This window comes from Misgurnus anguillicaudatus, chromosome 12, assembly GCF_027580225.2.
Source record: "Misgurnus anguillicaudatus chromosome 12, ASM2758022v2, whole genome shotgun sequence".
Classification (NCBI taxonomy): Eukaryota; Metazoa; Chordata; class Actinopteri; order Cypriniformes; family Cobitidae; genus Misgurnus; species Misgurnus anguillicaudatus.
The window spans coordinates 32,252,290-32,272,903 of NC_073348.2; the positions used below are offsets into that span (position 1 = coordinate 32,252,290).

Consider the following 20,614-nt stretch of genomic DNA (forward strand, 5'->3'; position numbering starts at 1 on the left):
CTATGGGTCAGTAAAGCGTAATGACAGGTTTGAATTGACGCACACTAAAATTTAGCACGTCAACAATTAATCGATACAAATCGATTATGAAATGCATTGTCAACGAATTTCATTATCGATTTGTTTTTCTGTGACATCACAGGCTCCCGCACCACCATCGGACAGCGGACATGCGCGACCAGCTTGGTTAAAAGCAAGACAGCGTTGCCAGGTCCACTGTAAGAAATAATAAATCTGTAAATTCAGACCCGACCTAAAGTAGTTTTTTTTCAGGAAGGTCACAGAATCCCTGTCCTAAGGATGGGAGACTGCAGCTTTCCAATGACTACGCCAACGCTGAACTTTGTGCCAAACCCAGAGAAACTCGTGCCAGTTGCCGCCTTCTCTTCTTTTGGCTCAGCTCTTTGTGAGAGATTGCTAAGCTTGCAAGTGCATAATTACTTGCTCAGTGGTCTATTGGAACAGGTTTCCTCACACCTTCGGTCTCTCGCACCAAATAAAGTATCTTTTCTGGGTAAGGCGATAAATCAGACTTGCGTTTCATCAGAAAGTAGTTAATTTGCTTTCGGTTGCATATTCTTTTATTGTCAGGAACTTTAAATGTCTTCCACAATAAGTATATACAGTAAATACAGCCAACTAGTAGGGGTGTCACGATTTCGATTTTTAAGCGAAATCGATCAAAATTAAGTCACAACCTCGAACTTCGAATTCAAATATGGAATCGTTGATGCTGCAACGCCCCCACGTCACGCTCCTGTCGACTTGCCAAGCGGGATAAAAAACACACGTGTTGAGTGCTGCGAGTCAACCTCCTCTAACTTCGCTAGCTAAAGCCAGTTAAAAGATAGCATGGCAGATGCAGGAGACACCACGCAACTGCTCTTTACATGCGAAACAAAAAACAGCAAGCACCTTCATCTGAACTCAATCAAAACAGAGCACGCACGCATGCACAGCAGAACAGCGTCTGTGCTGGGACTGGTCGTTTCTCTGAACTGAGATCTGTTTAAGTTACACAACAACTTATTTCAGTAGCTTAAGAGTTATGAAAACAGCATTTAAACATGACTTATTAGGTTATAGGCTCACAATCTCTCTGATGGTAATAAAAGCGCGTTGGATTGAGGAATATTCCATTTTCTTAAAATAAAAATCCAGATAATTTACTCACCACCATGTCATGCAAAATGTTGATGTCTTTCTTTGTTCAGTCGAGAAGAAATTATGTTTTTTGAGGAAAACATTTCAGGATTTTTCTCATTTTAATGGACTTTAATAGACAACAACAATTAACACTTAACTCAACACGTAACAGTTTTTTTCAACGGAGTTTCAAAGGACTATAAACAATCCCAAACGAAGCATAAGGGTCTTATCTAGCGAAACGATTGTCATTTTTGACAAGAAAAATAAAAAATATGCTCTTTTAAACCACAAATTTTCATCTAGGTCCGGTCCAGCGCGAGTTAACGTAAATGCGTAGTGACTAGGGAGGTCACGTGTTACATATATAAAACGCACATTTGCGGACCATTGTAAACAATAAACTGACACAAAGACATTAATTAGTATCAGTTGACATACAACAACGTAGGAACGGTCCTCTTTCAACACATTTGTAAACACTGGGGCAGAGTTTCGCGTTCGTCTTCTGTGACCTCTTGACGTCATGACGTATTGCGTGGGGTCACCTGGCGCATCACAAGAAGTTGTGCTTTAAAAGTGTATATTTGTTATTTTTCTTGTCAAAAATGACAATCGTTTTGCTAGAATCTAGATAAGACACTTATGCCTCGTTTGGGATCGTTTATAGTCCTTTGAAACTCCGTTGGAAAAAACTGTTACGTGTTGAGTTAAGTGTTAATTGTTGGTGTCTATTAGGGGCTGGACACACCAAAACTTTTAAACGCGGCTGAAAACGCCTTGAGGACGCCGAATACCAGCTGTTTTTCAGCTGAGTGCCAGCTTTCTTCAGCTGAGCGCTTTGGTAGCTGTGATACTTCAGCTGCGAGCCGGTTGGTTGCTGTGGTAATGTCCCGCCCCTCCTCCACTGTGATTGGGCAGCTGTGTGAAAACTGACATTAACAAGCGGAGTTTTTTTTGCAAAGTTGAACATCTTTCAACTCTCAGTGCTCAGCGCTGAGCGCGGAAAAACCGCCGGGCGCCGGTTTTCAGCTGGGAAGAAAACCGCTAGCTGCTGGCTTATTTGAAAAACTCCGAGTTTCCATTGAAATGAATTGAAAACATGCGCAGGCCGCGGGCGTAAAAGCGTTGGTGTGCACGCCCCCTTAAAGTCCATTAAAATGAGAAAAATCCTGCAATGTTTTCCTCAAAAAACATAATTTCTTCTCGACTGAACAAAGAAAGACATCAACATTTTGGATGACATGGTGGTGAGTGGATTGTCTGGATTTTTCTTTTGGGAAAATGTAATATTCCTTTAAGGAGCAAAGTACTTACAGGAATGTTCATCTGACAGGAAGTTTCGTTTTATCAGGTATGTGCGTGTACCATATTTTCCCACTGGCAGCACGACTAACATGGCAGGGCATCTCCGGGTTCAAGGTCAGATATTATATTTTATAAAAGTCTTTGTGCTTTTAAAAAAATAAAGTAAAAATTGATAGTCGAATCGAATCGTGACCTTAGAATCGAAAATGTAATCGAATCGAGGATTTGGAGAATCGTGACACCCCTACTAACTAGATTTTAAAATAATATAAGGAAAATATTACTGGTGCTTATACATAAAACATTGACTTTCACAATAATATGGCTTGTGGTTGGTTTTCAGCGTGAGTTTTTGGGTAATAGGGTTTTCTACTTGTACAAATCGAAATAATCCTAAATATCTATAGTATGGTATTTATATCCCTACATTCCAAAAAAGCTTTGTGTGTGTGTCGTTTTCTAGTATGAATATTTAAACAACCTAAAAAATGTGCATAAGAAGCAAAGGACTTGGGATATTACATTTTGTTTTCAGAAGAATCTAACAGATTTCAGAGAAGTTTAGAATAAAAAAAAATTCAGAGGGGTAGGAAGAATAAACTTTGTTTATTCCATTGGTAAATATTATTTTCTTTTTATTATTATTATTTTTTTAATCTTTGAAATTTGGTTAAAATTCTCTGAAAACCAATGCAAATATGCAATGTAACTTTTCTTTGTGTTTTGGAGAGTTGCCTTCAATGTGCAGTAAGGCTTTGGATTTTTTGATAGCCCACCATACAGGTAAAGTGCACATAAGGATCCTGAATACATTTTTCAAAAAAATATATACATTTTATAGTCATGCTCTGTTGGTAATGCCTACAATTTTCTCACTTTAAGTGAAATATTTTAGTTGTTACCAATTAAAGAAATTTTAAAAAAAGTTTTTTTTCACTTTTTTTAGGTGTTTCCAATTAAAGTTAGTTCTTTTTTAAGTATAGCAGCTTCTTGTGTTCCTCATGTTGTTTCTCAGCTATAAAGTTATATTATTACAGGTCGTGCTGCTCACACTCGAGCTGTAGTGTTAATTGCAGAGGTTCTTCTGGGTGTAAACAGGGTCAGACCATCCTCATGAAAGCAGGTGGTAATGGAAAGGTAGAAGATGAAAGAATTGTATTTCAAAATGTGATGTTTTTCAGTTTATATTTTAAATAGGCCCAGGACACGTTTTGTGAACAAATCATATCTTGCTCTGTGAGATCGAATGATGAAATGGCTGTTCAAAATGATGAAAGTTCAAGATGTAAAATAAAGAAACATACTGTAGGAAACGAAAAGTTTCTTTTGCTGTTTGCTAGATGATATTCTCAAGCCGATTGGATCTGCCTCTTTTGCTGTAGATGTCATCATGCAGATACACTAGTTACTCATCTGTCTATGGTGTACAATTAGAAAAATCTGATCAAATTAAATTAAATTCAGTATTTCTCATTTTATATGTAGTGAAAATAAAAGTCCAAAACCTGTCTGCAGCCCACCAGCTGTCTTTAGGTGGTACCTACAGTGGGGGATAAAACCTTGGAAATCACTGATCTGCGTAATGTATAGGCGACAAGTTTGTGTGCCATGCAATAGCTCTGTTGCATAAAATCTGTGGGACACTTGAATCATATATCAATTGTTTTGAATGGATTTGATGTCTCTTTTTCCTATATGAATAAAAAAGGATATCCAGTACAAAATATTATTCTTCTTTATTACTATGATATTATGCTATTATGTAGTTTTACAATTTGTATTGAATATTAGTATATATTAAAATCTTCAAGCTTGTCACAGTGCATTCTGGGATTCTTTTAATTGTGAAGGAAAAGTGTGATACTCCCTACATTAATCACCCTTTTTGAGCATTTATATGATAACTACAGTAAAATGTTTTCTTAGTAGGCAGCTGGATTTGGGAACAGAACTATACTGTCACTTTAATACAAACGTTTTGATGTTAATGTCCATTGGTGCTGGTTGTACCACAATCTCACAGAGCTCTACAGCTTTTCCAGCGTTAGATCTTGGTGTTCAAAGTCACTGGCCTGTTGAAAGGTCAGTTACTGTAGGGTGAATACAAATGGCACATCTGTTGATATCTGAGATAAAAGCAAGATGCATTCTCATTGCCAGGGATTTTAACTGATTTTGTGACTCAACAGAGTGCCAGAATTGTTTGTCCAACTGAAGTAAATCTTTAAGACATAGATAGATAGATAGATAGATAGATAGATAGATAGATAGATAGATAGATAGATAGATAGATAGATAGATAGATAGATAGATAGATAGATAGATAGATAGATAGATAGATAGATAGATAGATAGATGAAATGAGAAATAGATGGATTAAGAGATGGATGGATGGATGGAGAGATGGATGGATGGATGGATGGATGGATGGATGGATGGATGGATGGAGAGATGGATGGATGGATTGAGAAATGGATGGATGGATAGATGGATTGCGAGATGATTGAGAAATTAAAAGATTGATTGAGAAACAGATAGATGGATTGAGAGATGGATATATGAAATGAGAGATAGATGGATGGATGTATAGATGGAAGGATGGATGGATGTAGAGATGGATGGATGGATAGATGGAGAGACAGATACATGGATTGAGAGATAGATGGATTAATGCATGGATAGATGGATTGCGAGATAGATTGAGAGATAAAAGATTGATTGAGAAACAGATGGATGGATTGAGAGATAGATGGATATATGAAATGAGAGACAGATTGATTAAACGACAGATGGATGGATGGATGTATAGATGGATGATTGGATAGATGGATGGATGAATGAATAGATGGATTGAGAGATGGAGAGACAGATATATGGATTGAGAAATGGATGGATGAATGAATAGATGGATTGAAAGATAAAAAGATTGATTAAGAAGCAGATAGATGGATTGAGAGATGGATGGATGAATGGATGGATGGACAGATTAATAGATAGATGGATATATAAAATGAGAGATAGATGGATTAAGAAATAGATGGATGGATGTATAGATGGATGATTGGATAGATGGATGGATAGATGGAGATACAGATAGATGGATTGAGAAATGAATGGGTGAATGAATGAATGGATGGATAGATGGATTGTGAGATAAAAAGATTGATCGATTGAGAAGCAGATAGATGGATTGAGAGATGGGTGGATGAATGGCTTGATGGATGGATGGATTGAGAGATGGATGGATGGAGAGATAGATGGATAGATAGATGGAGAGATAGATTAAGACATAGATAGAAAGATGGATTGAGAGATAAAAAGATTGATTGAGAGACAGATAAATGGATTGAGAGATGGATGGATAGATGGATTGTGAGATGGATTGAGAGATAGATAGGAAGATGGATTGAGAGATAAAAAGATTGATTGAGAGACATATAAATGGATTGAGAGATGGGTGGATAGATGGATTGCGAGATGGATTGAGAGATAGATAGGAAGATGGATTGAGAGATAAAAAGAATGATTGAGAGACAGATAGATGGATTGAGAGATGGATGGATGGATGGATTGAGAGATAGATAGGAAGATGGATTGAGAGATAAAAAGATTGATTGAGAGACCGATAATTGGATTGAGAGATGGATGGATAGATGGATTGAGAGATAGATGAAGAGATAGATAGGAAGATGGATTGAGAGATAAAAAGATTGATTGAGAGACAGATGGATTGAGAGATGGATGGATTGATAGATGGATAGATGGATAGTGAGATGGATTAAAAGCTAGATGGATGGATAGACGGAGAGAAAGATTAAGGCCTCGTCCCATTTCTCTGTCGTACCCCTACCCCTTAGTTTTGCACATTCACTTGAGAGTAAGGGCTATCCCAATTATTAAGAGATAAAAAGATGTATTGAGAGACAGATAGATGGAATGAGAGACAGACGGATGGATGGATTAAGAGATAGATAGATGGATTGATAGACAGATTGATATATATTAAATAAAAAGAAAAGATATGAACATGGTTATATTGATATATATTTAAATAAAAAGATAAATAAGTTAGTTGATTTAAGTGCTTTGTTTTCAGTTCGTATTAGGTTACTTTTTTGGTGCAAATCTCATTTTAAAAGTTTAAACAAAAAAGTCACTTGAATAAATAAATAAATAAATCAATTCTCCCTACTTGTTTTTGATAAGGTGTGTACCCTTACGAAAACTAACCATGGTTTTACTATAGTTAAAACCAAAAAGCCCTAGTTACTATAGTAAAACCATAGTTACCACAAAATAACCATGGTTGTGCTACAAAAACCATAGTTCGTTTTGTAAGGGTATTTTCGACCTAATATTGTTAGTCACCACATTGAAAAAACAGAAACGTAATACAACAACAGTGTCTCATGTAGTGCACTTGGGAGAATGAAAAGGCTTTGTGTTGTTTAGATAGAGATGTAAAGGCAAAGGCCGATGATCGCAGGGGCTGCCTGGCAAGATTTCATTGTGTACAGAAATGTCCCACATGCTCTTTCTTGTTATTTCTTTATTCAACCCTCCCTTGTTGTTCAACGTTCTCCCCACTTCTGTTCTCTCTTTAGTCTCGTACGATTGCTTTCCATTTGCGTCATATTTGGTGTCAAGATAAAATATTTTGTTGGACTGCTTTCAGACCTGCTTGACTCCTCCAGATATTTTCTCTTGCTGCAGTGAAGGTTCTGCTCTGGAGAGCATTGAGTTCGCAGCAGAGGGCATAAAACTCAATCAGTATCTGCTCTCAACTCGCATTTCTCGCTGTCATGTCATATGTTTAGCGTGACCGTCACATTGCCAAAAATGGAAATCGGGGACGACATGGTGTATTGTGCATTGTCTCCCTGTATACCTCAATTGGAAGGGAATTGCGTTAGCAGCGCAGAGGTTATAAGATTCAATCCACACGTACTTAAAACATATACCATAAATGCACTTGGAAGTCACTTTGGTATTTGCCAAATATTTATAAATATAAAATGTAAATGTACTGTATGATAGACGGTTGCTAGGCAACCTGGCGTTTCGCTTTGTACCATTTCTTCCTTTTACAGTTAACATCATTAGGTTCATAGGCGAGCATTTAGAGCAGCTAATGAATGAAGGTGTTTTGATTTGCCGTTTTCAGCCAACCTCTTCATACAAAATGAAAAATGTAAAATATCTAAATTTTAGCGGACAGCTCATGAGGTGTTTTGTGCTATAATTGAGATTGTCAATGGAAGGTAGAAATCCAATACAAGGGGAATTAATTCTTCCTGTGCCTCTCTGTACCTTTAGGCTTTGGCCTAATTTCGACTAATGGATTTTGGATGTCGAGGATCAATGCCCTGCCGTCTCTCTGCACTTAAAGTGGGCAAGCACAGATTAGTTCACTTTCATGCCTTTCTCTCTTTGAATTTTTCGCTCGCCGTCACATTAAACGCAAATGTTCCCCCAAAAGCCTCAGTCCAAACCCCAACCTCAAATGTATAGTCGATAAATCAATTGATTTAGCACCAACCCTGAGACAATCAGACGTTCATCTGGCGTTGACGTGTGGTTGCTACGTTTATCATATTATCTGCCGAGTAATTTAGCACTTAAGAACACTTTTGATTTGCCCGTATGCCCGTAGTTGTTTTTCAGCACGGTAAAACCCGTGCAAATCAGATTCTACCCCTTTCATTATTGGGCTTGTTTCGAGATGAATTAGCTCGCTTCCAAAGACAATTGCATGTCTGGAATGTAATTGATTATTTGGAGAGGGTGGGTGGAGAAATGGGACCCGGTGGATGAATCATTTCTTTGCAACAGCTTTAGTGCCGGACGCCGTGTAATATTTGAAAATGAACTGTTAACATACTGTATGGATACTGTTTAAACAGTTGTTGTTGTACAACAAAGCAAAGTATCAAACAAAAAGGATTCCTAGTAAGCACAGATGCCATGGAGGAGTAAGCAGTTGCGGTTCTTGTACTGTATGGTGCCCTGGGCAAACCCCTTCTTCGGTGCCTCCCCAACCCACCTAAACCATCCCCTCAATGGTTCCTCACCCACAAGTAAAAGGCAACATTATGCACTCGCTTTAACTTTTATAAAGACAATATAAAATCTCAGCAAAAACATGTCTAATACTGATGACAGGTGTGTTTCAGTGACAAGCTGATGGGGGATTTGATGACTTTTAGTTTTAAGAAGCTGTGCCAGAGGTTGACCCAAATTATTTTTACAAGAGCATCTGAATTTTTATTAAACTACACCATATAGGAGACACCTATATGCATTTGTTGCTCATGTCACAAATAATCAAACTTTTAGAATAGTAGGATATGAACCAAAGACTCATTTGGTAACACTTTATAATAATGTTCATTAGTTAACATTAGTTAACAACATTAGTTAACATGAACTAATGATGAACTGCACTTGTGCAGCATTTATTAATCTTTATTAATGTTAATTTCAACAATTACTAATACTTTATTAAAATTTGGTTAACGTTAGTTAATGCACCTTGAACTAACATGAACAAACAATGAACAGCTTTATTTCTATTAACTAACATTAACAAAGATGAATAAATACTGTAACAAATGTAATGCTCATGGTTTGTTCATGTTAGTTAATACATTAACTAATGTTAAATCATGAACATTATAATAAAGTGTTACCACTCATGGTAATTTAACAAAAGGTGCAACATATAACCCGCAAAATGTCTCCATGCCTAAATCCCGCCACTCGAATGTACAAAGAAAAGTTTACTTTGGTGGAGAAGATCATTAGTGTCCACAAAAATAATTTTCAGTATTTATAATTTAAATACAATTGTTTTATGATCACAATAAACAAATTCTGTCAAGTGTGTCCCAAAATTTTTAATTAAAAGTTTATGCGCTATTTGTCATAGTGAGCAAGACAAACAAATAAACACTGTTCTAGGGCTGCAAAACTATAAATCGTCACAAATAGTTTGCAGAATGAAAGTTTTTCTTTTTATATGTGTGTGTGTGTGTGTGTACTAAAATACTTATGTATATATAAATACACACACATGCATGTATAATGTTAAGAAAAAACTATTTATATATTAAGTGTTTATAATTATATATAATATATTAAATTATATATAAATCTAAAAATGTATATACACATATACATTTTTCTTAAATATATACTTGCATCTGTTTGTATTTATATATACATGACTATTATACGCAGTACACACATATATAATGCAAACAAAACCTTTTATTCTACAAACAATTAGTAAAGTGTTTTGATTAATGCCATTTAATATTTTTTTATCGGTGTACCACTAGTCAACTAAATGAATATAACATGGCAAAGATGAATGCACATTTATATATTGATTCAATAGATTTTTGCATTTTGTGGAAAGAAATGATCAGTTTTTATAATAAACCTTTGAAAATCAAATTATGGATTTGAATTTATAATGTTATTATAACCTAAAGATGCTATGTGAAAGTTTGTAACATGAAATGGTGGTTTTCATCTTCTCACTTTCTTGGTACAGAAAACAAGTTTTTACCGAAATTAGTCAAAATAGATTTAGGGTGCACTCACATTATCCAAACCAAACCAAACCATACCATGTCCCAGCGCGATTGTCACCCCTCCCTACTCCCCCAGGTGCACGCAGAAATTTTCATTTTTGGGTGAACTATCCCTTTAACTGAGGTTGAGGCTGTTCTGTCCTGTCTAAATTCTGTTACAGCTTCTGCATTCTGCTGATGTCCAAAAATAATGTTCAACATCACAGTCGAGGTGCAAGGGTCAAAAAGAGACCAGTATTATGCAGTCTTTTTGTGTTTGTACAAGGCTTTTTTTATTTCATAAGCATTGTGTGTCTACGATAAACAAGTCTATTCTTGGCACATTCTCTTTGTGTCGAGTTTTCTACTTTATGCAAAGTGATTTAAATGCATTTGTACGTGTGGTTAATGTTTTAATTTTCATAAAGACCTGCTAGGTCCTGACATTTTGGAACTCATGAATTATCTCGTGCCCTTGTATAATCACATCTACATCTTTATATCTGTATTTTTGGATGTTCACTTAACTACCCCTCATCTCTCTGTCAGTAATTGATGAGTAAATGGCTCGTAATTAATCTTCTATTCACTAATGCTCTCTGGGAGAGGTGAACTTTGGTAAATCAATAGTATTGTTATTCCAGCGCTTCATCCATTAGGACTGTTACGGACTTTGAATGGTACAATGTGATTCTAACAAATCTTCTAGTTTCCGCTGGTAAAAGCCAGGTCAAAACAGAATAAGGTGATTAAACTGCTTAATTATTAGTGAATAACGATAGATAACTAGATGATAATCTGGGCCAGTGTATGCAAGAGTTTTTAAGAACACTGACGCATGTTTAAAGTCAGATATTAAGGGCCAGATTTACTAAATGGGGGAAATTAGCTTGAGAGCGCAATTCCAAAAAAGCGCCGATCTTGATAGGTGTGTTTGATTTCATGCAGCACTGCGCAGACGGATCGCCGTATGACATGAAAATATCACGAGAACAGTTGTGTGCTAATCGATCTGCGCAGTTCCACATGTGAAAATAGTAGTTGTAGCATCTAGCACACCATTGTGTTGTTGTTACGTTATAATGTAACGATTGTGAAACTATTTCATTACATCATCCATGAACATGATTCGTGAGTCCTATTAGATTAGATTTTTTCATTGACAGTAGAGGTGCTCCTTCACAGCATCATCAAGCTACGTCTTTGATATTGTTTTGTGACCTCTTGCTGTGAAAACTGCATATTGTACCTTTTAAGGTCCTCACACTGACATTGGAAATAATCAAGGTGATTGTCTGCTCAAGGGTGAGTGGCGCGGGCCAATTACGCGTACTAAGATTATCGGCAATCCAATACCAAAACGTTTTAAAAGTGCTAGAGCCTATAAAGTTCGACTCGGTATTGGATGAAGTGTGAAAATCAATATTTCTTCAGAACAGTCTTAAAAAAATTCAGCTTAAGACAGCCAGGCCTGGCTACTCTGGGCTCACTAACCTCAAAATGTAATTTACAGGGATTTCAGCTATTATTTTCCAAAGCACCTTCTTATTTACTCAAAGGGTTGGGGTTTGCATGGCCAAGAACTGGCCAATTTCATGCCTGTTGAACTTCGAGACTGGTGCCATTGATTATTGTTTAGTGAAGAGCAGGAACAACCTCTGGTTGGTTTGTCCATTCCTCTCCTCTCTAGTGTGCTGTTTGAGAGGTAGAGTTTATTATATAAATCTGTGTGTATGTGTGTGAGAGAGACGTCATTGTATTCTTTCTACCCCAGCATTAAATGATCCTCTTGAGTTGCTTTCAACTTCATTTTTACTGTTATTCTGTCCTCTTTATGTTTGATCTATCCATTCACCTATTTATCTTCTTCTTTTCTCAGCTGGTGGGTGGCGAGTTTGACCTGGAGATGAACTTCATCATCCAGGATGCCGAGAGCATCGCCTGCATGGTTGAGCTGCTGGAGCACTGTGACGTCACCTGCCAGGCAGAGATCTGGAGCATGTTCACCGCCATCCTTCGAAAAAGCGTCCGCAACCTGCAGACCAGCACCGAGGTGGGACTCATCCAGCAGGTGCTGCAGAAGATGAGCTCGGTCGATGACATGATCGCAGGTGAGCACCAACCTGAAGCTTGTCTGCAGCATGCATTTCTGCAGCAACACATTAGCTCGGAATCTTTACAAATATAGCAAAAGAAGAAAAACAAACAAATGTGAATTAGGTGCAAGTTGTTTTATAATGGGGCAAGTTATAAATTTACAGTGCAGCTTGTAATCGCCAAACTGAATGCTGTGCACAGAAGAAGAAATGCAGAAATTTTGATGCGGGCATTAGCAACAAGAGCATTGTGGCGACGTTAAGGCCCATATATGGTAAATGACAATGAAAGCGGAAACAGCTAAAAAGTCATTCTCGTGGGTTTAATGTTCGCCACGTCAAATTTTATTCGGCAAATACGTTTCCATCTCCCATTATTTGCATTTACTCTCCCAAAAAGCACCTCAAACGAACATAAAAATGAATTAAGGGATATATACTCGAAATTTGGTGTTTCCATCACTAGTTTGTTATGCAATACTTTAAAATGCGCATTTAACCCAGCTATACAGTCCCTCCAGAAAAACGCGATTATGCGATCGCATGATTCAACGCATAATCAGCCAAAGTCCGCATATTTATGCAGGGGTCGCATTTTTTCAAATACGGCGCACTTTCACATCATAAATTGCAGATTTCTGTGCCCAAAATATGCAGGGCTTGCATGATTTCATAATCTTCGCATTTTCATAGCAAAAATCACATGGGGTTTGCAGAAAGTTGAAAAAAGTTGCATTTACTTCACACCAGCGCAGCCATGTCCCCTGTTGCCATGGGAACGTTATGAAGTGACGTGATTATGTGACGTGAACATCATTCAAGAGATGCAAACAGTTTTTGCAAGTTCACACGATTTTTGCAAGTTCTCACGATTTTTGCACATTCAAGCATTTTTCGCAAGTTCACACTGTTTTTTGCAAGTTCGCGCTGTTTTTGATCAGACTCTCCCCTGACCCTTTATGGCAACAATTATTAGTGTTTCAATATAAATATGAGCTTTACATGTCTTGCTTTTAATACCTCTATACAAATCGTTTTATGAATAGGTTATTAATAAACAGAATATTATTATATGAATGGTCTGTTGTTTTGCAAGTTCACGCAATTTTTGCAAGTTCACGCTGTTTTTTTTCAAGTTCATCCTGTTTTTTTGCAAGTTCACGCGATTTTTGCAAGTTCACGCGATTTTTGCAAGTTCACGCGATTTTTGCAAGTTCACACGATTTTTGCACATTCAAGCATTTTTCGCAAGTTCACACTGTTTTTTGCAAGTTCGCGCTGTTTTTGTTCACGCGATTTTTGCAAGTTCACGCTGTTTTTTTTCAAGTTCATCCTGTTTTTTTTGCAAGTTCACGCGATTTTTGCAAGTTCACGCGATTTTTGCAAGTTCACGCGATTTTTGCAAGTTCACGTGATTTTTGCAAGTTCACGCAATTTTTGCAAGTTCACACTGTTTTTTGCAAGTTCGCGCGATTTTTGCAAGTTCACGCGATTTTTGCAAGTACACGCAATTTCATTGCATAAAATTGCATATTGCATAATTCCATTTTTTTAAAAATATTTTTTAAGAAACCTGCCGCAAGATCAAAGAATTTTTGTCTGCAGTTAACTCGTCAATTAAGAGAATACGCTTCTCTGCCAATGACGAGTATTTCCGTGTTTCCGCAATACTGCTATTATCTTTCGCAACTTATAAATACCGGAAGTAACGCCCTAGGGCAAACAGCTGTGTCCGTCAAAGCAGAGGATCTGTTCTTTCATTTGATGTATAGTATGTTTATATATTTAAAAAAAAAAGGCATTAAACTTTTGTGAAAATCATGAAAAATGCTGGCGGGGAACGAGTTAAGTTCCAATTGCATGTTTTTATGCATGCTCTTATTGTGCTCGTTTCATCCATGCACATTGTTCGAAAACAGAAAAAGTAATTTTTAGTGCGTATGCAGGTTATTACCTCTGAATGTGTCTCTTGTTTACAATAGCGTATTCGGGGAAATAATTCAACCATATGAAAACCCAATTCACAGAGGAGAACTCTGTAATTTCTGTGCTAATCTTTGTTGTATCACACACTCGTCCATACGTCCCAATGCTTTACGATTCGCCTCCATTATGTTGGAAAAATAGATTTTGTGTCTCACTGAAGCCCTCATTGTGCATTCTGTGTCCGATATTTCTGTATTATTATGCTCACTAGACCATGGACGGCATTTATTGCAAGGAGTAATGTGTAAAATCGGCAATACGTTCAGGAAAAGCCTCCCTCTTACCATTCTTTATAGACAGAGGCACGTGTTGCCAAATTGCCGCTTCTAATCCATCTATTAGTTCTCATATAATTCCAGTTTCTGTCCATTTTTGAACCGATTTGGGTGAATGGCCGTCTAACAAGGTTATTTTGAAAATCAAATCCCAGTAATATTACACTACTATAAACATCACAGCTAAGGGATTGTTATTCTCCTCCAAATTACATTATTTTTTTCTCCTACGCTGCATTTGAAAGAGCCTTGAATTCATAAGGCAAACGTATCGCTTGCATCGCAAATTACATCAGCAGTTTGACATTGAGCCATTACGGCCAATACGCGTTTCCATGCCAATGAGGTGTTATGACTAAAACCTAAACGCCTCATGAGAACGAGCTTTGTACACAATGCTCCAACCGGAAGATAATGCCTGGCTTTCTGCCCCCAATGACATCATCTTTATGAGTCTGCAGTACTCGACATTGATAATGCTGAGTCAACCTACTGTACCTCTCTGTCCTTCTGCAGATCTCTTAGTGGACATGCTAGGGGTTTTGGCCAGCTACAGTATCACGGTGAAGGAGCTGAAGCTGTTGTTCAGCATGCTGAGGGGAGACGGAGGCATGTGGGTGAGTTTTTGGGGTCGTGGGTCAGATCCCTCAGGAGACCTGCAACAGGCCCAGCCAACGATCTCCTGTCTGCCAGCCTTCTCCACGGACAGATCTGTTTGGGTCGTGTATTGATTCAGACTTTGCTGCTGTGGTTAAGTTTGATGGACAGGCTATTAATTGGCTGGAGTGGTGGTCATTTTGATGAGATCAAATGCGGTCTCAAATATTAACTTTAGTATGTTTACTGCTTTTTTCTTATTTTTCTTTATCGTCTCTTTTTATGTTCTCTGTTTTTGTTGTCTCATCTATCGTCCATGTTTCCTATGTCCACAGCCAAGACATGCAATTAAGCTCCTGTCAGTGCTGAATCAGATGCCTCAGCGACACGGCCCAGATACTTTCTTTAACTTCCCAGGACGCAGTGCGGCGGTGAGACTATCCCCTGACCCTTTATGGCAACAATTATTAGTGTTTCAATATAAATATGAGCTTTACATGTCTTGCTTTTAATACCTCTATACAAATCGTTTTATGAATAGGTTATTAATAAACAGAACATTATTATATGAATGGTCAGGAGCCTTTATTTCTTTCTGCTAAGTTGTTTTCATTGTTCTCATAATTGTGCAAACACGCCGTCTAATTTTCTTGCTCTTACCTCCGGCAGGCCATTGCTTTGCCGCCCATTGCTAAGTGGCCTTACCAGAATGGATTCACTCTCAACACTTGGTTTCGAATGGACCCTCTCAATAATATCAATGTAGACAAGGATAAACCATACTTATACTGGTGAGTATTTGTATTATAGATTAAGAAAGAACAAAGCTGATATTTTGCGTCCAGCGCTATCAGTTATTAAAATGTCGAAGCTTTGAGCAACTTAGGATCAACACCTGTGAGCTTCGAGCTGTGCTGGAGACACGGGAGATCTGTGCATATGAAATTTAATATTACCATTTCTGTTTGAAGTGGTAAGTGTCTCTACAGGGCTGGCCCACAAGAAGAGAAGGCTAATTTAAGAGTGCTGAGCCCTGCCCTATTTTCCAGTTACCAAGAAAAGCATGCCGTACCAGAGGGCAAACCAGATAAATTCACAAATTTCTAAATGTCAAAAAAGATTCTCAGACGTACCTATGGTTGTGTTCGAAACAGGGTCGTTTTTTAAATCGGAGACTTCTTGGAGCGGCCCTGAGATCTCTGAGGGACTGTTTTGTTTGACCTTTAATTTCAGTGCTCCGTTCAAGTGGCCATATTTTACTTCTGTATTTTTTCACTTATAATCTTAGTCAAGGTTACTTGCACCAAACATCTGCCATAATTCTCACCAAGGCAGCACTGTTGCTTATACTTTTGAACAAATTCCTAACCTTAAGTATTAAACTTGGGCAAATAACTCATAATTTGGGATTTAGGGTATTTAGGGGTCTTTGTGGTACTTCGGATACTCTGAAAGTCCAGGTCCATTTATACATGATGGTTACCTGTAGCTGGTGAAAAAAAGTCATAGGTTTAATTGCTAGGGAGTTCACACTATAAATATATACCTTGTATGTACTGTTAGCCGCTTTTGATAAAAGCACCTGGGTCAATGACGTGAGGTTAAATATTTTGTGTCCGTATGGTTCAAATAAATGTAAAAGGGTTAAAATTTCATAATAAATTTGCAGATTACTTGCATACATTCTCTTTTTTGATGATCAAGTCTAAAATTTCTGGTTTTATTTCATTTTGAAAGAATATTTGGGGGATAATTGCAAAAATGTCGGTGTGGTGTAACCGGTCTGTGTCAATTGGTGTAACTTTTTTTAAATAAAAATATAAATATATTCATAAAAAAATTTGGAATAAAATATAATCATCTAGTTTAGTGTAATATGATTTTTTTACATACATTTTTACATCATTTGTCAAAGATTATTTATAAAACAGAGCTGTTTTCAGCATATGTTAAATATGCTTTGATACAATTACCAAATTGTGAAAAGCGCTATATAAATAAAATTGAATTGAATTGAATTGAATATGTCAGGACGAATATTACAAAAACGCATTTAAATTTACATTAAGAATTTTATATATATATATATATATATATATATATATATATATATATATATATATATATATATATATATATATATATATATATATTTGATGATTACTCTAAAAATCCATCAAGGTGAATTAAATATTTAATATTTCTCACTCTTTGCCGCAATTTGCGGTTCCACCATTTGACATTTTCAGGTCCATTCAGTCTTAACTGTCATAAAAATGGTGCAAATGTAATTTTTTTATTGCATAAAATCAACATGAATACACTATGTGTATTGAAATAAACCTGATGCATGCTTTTAAAACAAGTAAAAAGAAAAAGATTTTTTAATTTCTCATCTTGCCAAACCATTTTTGACCCACCTACTAAATATGTAAATGTTAATAAAAATGTGATTTTCTCCCTCTTTCATTTTTAACTATTTCCCCGTCATTGACAAGTTATCCTGTCAATTAAAAGGAAACGCTTTCCTGCCAATGACGAGTTTTTACTTCAATTTATATTTCCGCTATTATGCACTAGGTGGCGGTCTTACCCAACTTATAAAACACTGAAGCATCCACTGATCCAAAAACAGTAAAAACTCTGTGTATGTTTTGATCATCATTTTCAATCTGATTTCTAACAAAAGTCCTTTACAAAAATGCAATTATCTCAGGTTTTGTAAAAAAAAAAGAAACTGATAACAATTGGATGAATGGAGATAGGATGAAGCTTTTTTAAGGCAGTGGGTCTGTTCTTTCATTATTTTTAATAAAGAAATTTTGCTAGCACTGGCTGGCAACTTTCTTTAAAAACGCTGGTGGGAAAAGAGTTTAAAAGGATGTTTTGCTACTGTACATTTTGTACATTTGACCTCTGCTACAGTATAATGTAGATTTTTTTGACATTTCATCAAAGGTCTGTCACCTTGTCCAGTTTTTTTAGCATCAGCAATGCAATAATGCATTTTTAAAATAGATTTACATTATCACCATTGCAACACCCGGGGGTCTTTTATAATATTTGTAATGGCAAATAATGTTTATCTTCCATGTTGTGATAGAAGCTATTGCACAGATTAAAGAGAGGAAACATAGTGCGTTCAAAATTACCACTTTAGAGATCCAGTGACCGTGCTTAAACCAGCTTGTAATCCTGTTTCTGTGTTACCGTGGTAAGCTTAGGGTTGTATTATGTAGTTATGTAGGCTCAGAGCAGAGGCAGAAGAAACGGCACCGCTTTGAGGTCTCGACTGATAGTCAGTCACCTTATCAAAGCAGCCAGTGCTCCCAGAATGCACTGGTGCCAAAGAGTCAGGGAGCCATGTTTGTTTGTTTGTTTTTCAAGAATAAAGCTTGACATCCTACCTCCATATTTTCAATGAGCTTAAATATAAATTATTTTCTGTGGAAAACATGTTGATATCAGATTGTGCTGTATTGTGGTCTGAATAATAAAGTTGTGAGGTTGACAACGGCAAATGGTAAGGATTTGGGTTTGTTTTGCTGATTTAAGTTGAAAGGACATGAATTGAAATTGAAAAAATAATATCTATTTCCTGTGATAAGGAAGGGTCTGTTAGGAATGTGTCAAATTTGCATATATAGTAGTTTTTGCTTTACTCTTACTTAAAAGTTTTTTGATGTTTCAACCTGACTGATAAAAGTTTGTATGACTGGTTGACCAACAAACATTCAAAATCACTTTGTCTATTCCCTAGTTTTCGTACCAGCAAAGGGGTTGGCTACTCGGCGCACTTTGTGGGAAATTGTTTGATTGTGACATCACTGAAATCGAAGGGGAAAGGCTTTCAACACTGTGTGAAGTACGACTTTCAACCCAGGAAGGTGAGATGCACCATCTGCTTAAACTCTCAAATTGAGAACAGAAGACTTTTCATTGAGTACTATGCAATATATTATTGTTGCTTGCTAATGTCAAGGTTGAACCTTAAAGACTTTTTAAGATGAAAAATAAATCGTTTGTAAAGATCTAGCTTAAAATATTATATAGATCGTTTTTATAAGAAGTTAAAATTTCCACTTTGTAGGTGTGAGCAAAAATGTGCCATTTCTGGGTGTGTCCTTTAAAATGCGAATGAGCTGATCACTGCACTAAATGTCAGTGTCGTGAATGTATAGTGCGGATTAAGGGGCGGTAAGATCCCTTTCTGACATCGCAAGGGGAGCCAAATTTCACAGAGCTATTTTTACATGCTTGCAGAGAATGGTTTACCAAAACTAAGTTACTGGGTTGATATTTGTCATTTTTCTTGGTTGATAGAAGCACTGGGGACCCAATTATTGCACTTAAACATGAAAAAAAGTCAGATTTTCATGTTATGTTCCCTTTTAAAGAACATTAACATGGATTTCTATGAGGATAACCGGAAAAACAGCTTCTCAGTATGACCTGTAGGAGGAATCACGCCCATACTGTCACCTGTTATTTCACCTCTCCATTGAATCAGAACCATTTTTATAGGCTTGCACATGATTTAATATGGACGATTATCCATCCTATCCAAATTTTTAAGAGCTTAAATTAAAATGCATTTTTTGTGATAGGACACGGAGTGCTTGGTCTATTTGTGGGTTTATGGGACATAAAACGGTTTAAGTTTTCGGTTTGTGATACAGCAACATCTGGTATGATCACCCCTCTCCTCTTATTGTCCCTTTGGGGCAGTTTTAACTTGCACATGTTGCAAAACTACAAATAATGCTATCATTTGCACACACTGTTAAATGGCAAATGAAAATCAGTTTGGCAAGAGATGTTGATGCAGTATATGACGCCTCATTCTGTCTGCTCTCAAAGGTGACATAAAAGCATTATGTGCCAATTACAATTCAGCACTACCCGCAATGACCACGGCACGCACAGACACATGCTACAAATGTGTGCACAGGTTAAAAAAAAAGACCAGCACAACCCACCCAATTACTCAGCACTTTGTACTGCTATTGAAACTGTGTGTGGTGTGGGGGGGACACAATGTCCGTATTTTTAATAAGCCACTTTGTTAGTGACTGCTTAGATTAATATTATGCTTCCTTAAATGTTAGAGAGTAAAACTAAGGAACAAAAAGGAAGAAAAAACAAAGTAAAAAATATTATCTGAAGAAGGACAAGTTAAAAACAGCAACTTTGCTGGTCTACAGCATTTCACATGTTGCTATTTAGAGGAAAATCCAAAGCCCCCTTCGTGCATTTATGCAAAATCTTAACTGGCATTAAGAGCTCAGAAATCTCAGTTGCGGGCGGATTTTTGGGTCTAGCGGTCTTTGGCTCATCCCTCTTTTCCTTGTCAGCCCAGCTAGTATCGCCTTATGTTTTTATAGGATGCTAGGAAGGTGGGATGGACATTTCATTAGGTTTTTGAAGTTGAAGTTGTGAAATGTAATTACAAGCGATTTGTGACTTAAAAGTCTTTAGAGTCTTATAAGATTTTAGAGCTCATCTACAGTATATATAGACTTTAAGTACGGGCATCGTGGGCACGTGGTTGGCACTTCTACATGACACAGATAGATTTTTATCAGTGTTGTCTTATTCCACACTGGAGCTTTTTCAAACGTCAGTGCTC

At 36.9% G+C, this 20,614-nt stretch overlaps 1 protein-coding gene across 25 annotated transcripts in view; it reads left to right on the plus strand.

Moving 5' to 3' along the window:
* nbeaa (neurobeachin a) overlaps window positions 1-20,614 on the plus strand; it is a 158,548-nt gene that overhangs the window by 63,682 nt on the left and 74,252 nt on the right. For all 25 annotated transcript variants that reach the window (XM_055208098.2, XM_055208095.2, XM_055208107.2 and 22 more), the window contains exons 2-6: window positions 11,911-12,142; window positions 14,905-15,005; window positions 15,321-15,416; window positions 15,655-15,776; window positions 18,746-18,872. In XM_055208098.2, the coding sequence (XP_055064073.2) occupies window positions 11,911-12,142; window positions 14,905-15,005; window positions 15,321-15,416; window positions 15,655-15,776; window positions 18,746-18,872 (678 nt within the window). The remainder of the gene's footprint in view (window positions 1-11,910; window positions 12,143-14,904; window positions 15,006-15,320; window positions 15,417-15,654; window positions 15,777-18,745; window positions 18,873-20,614) is intronic.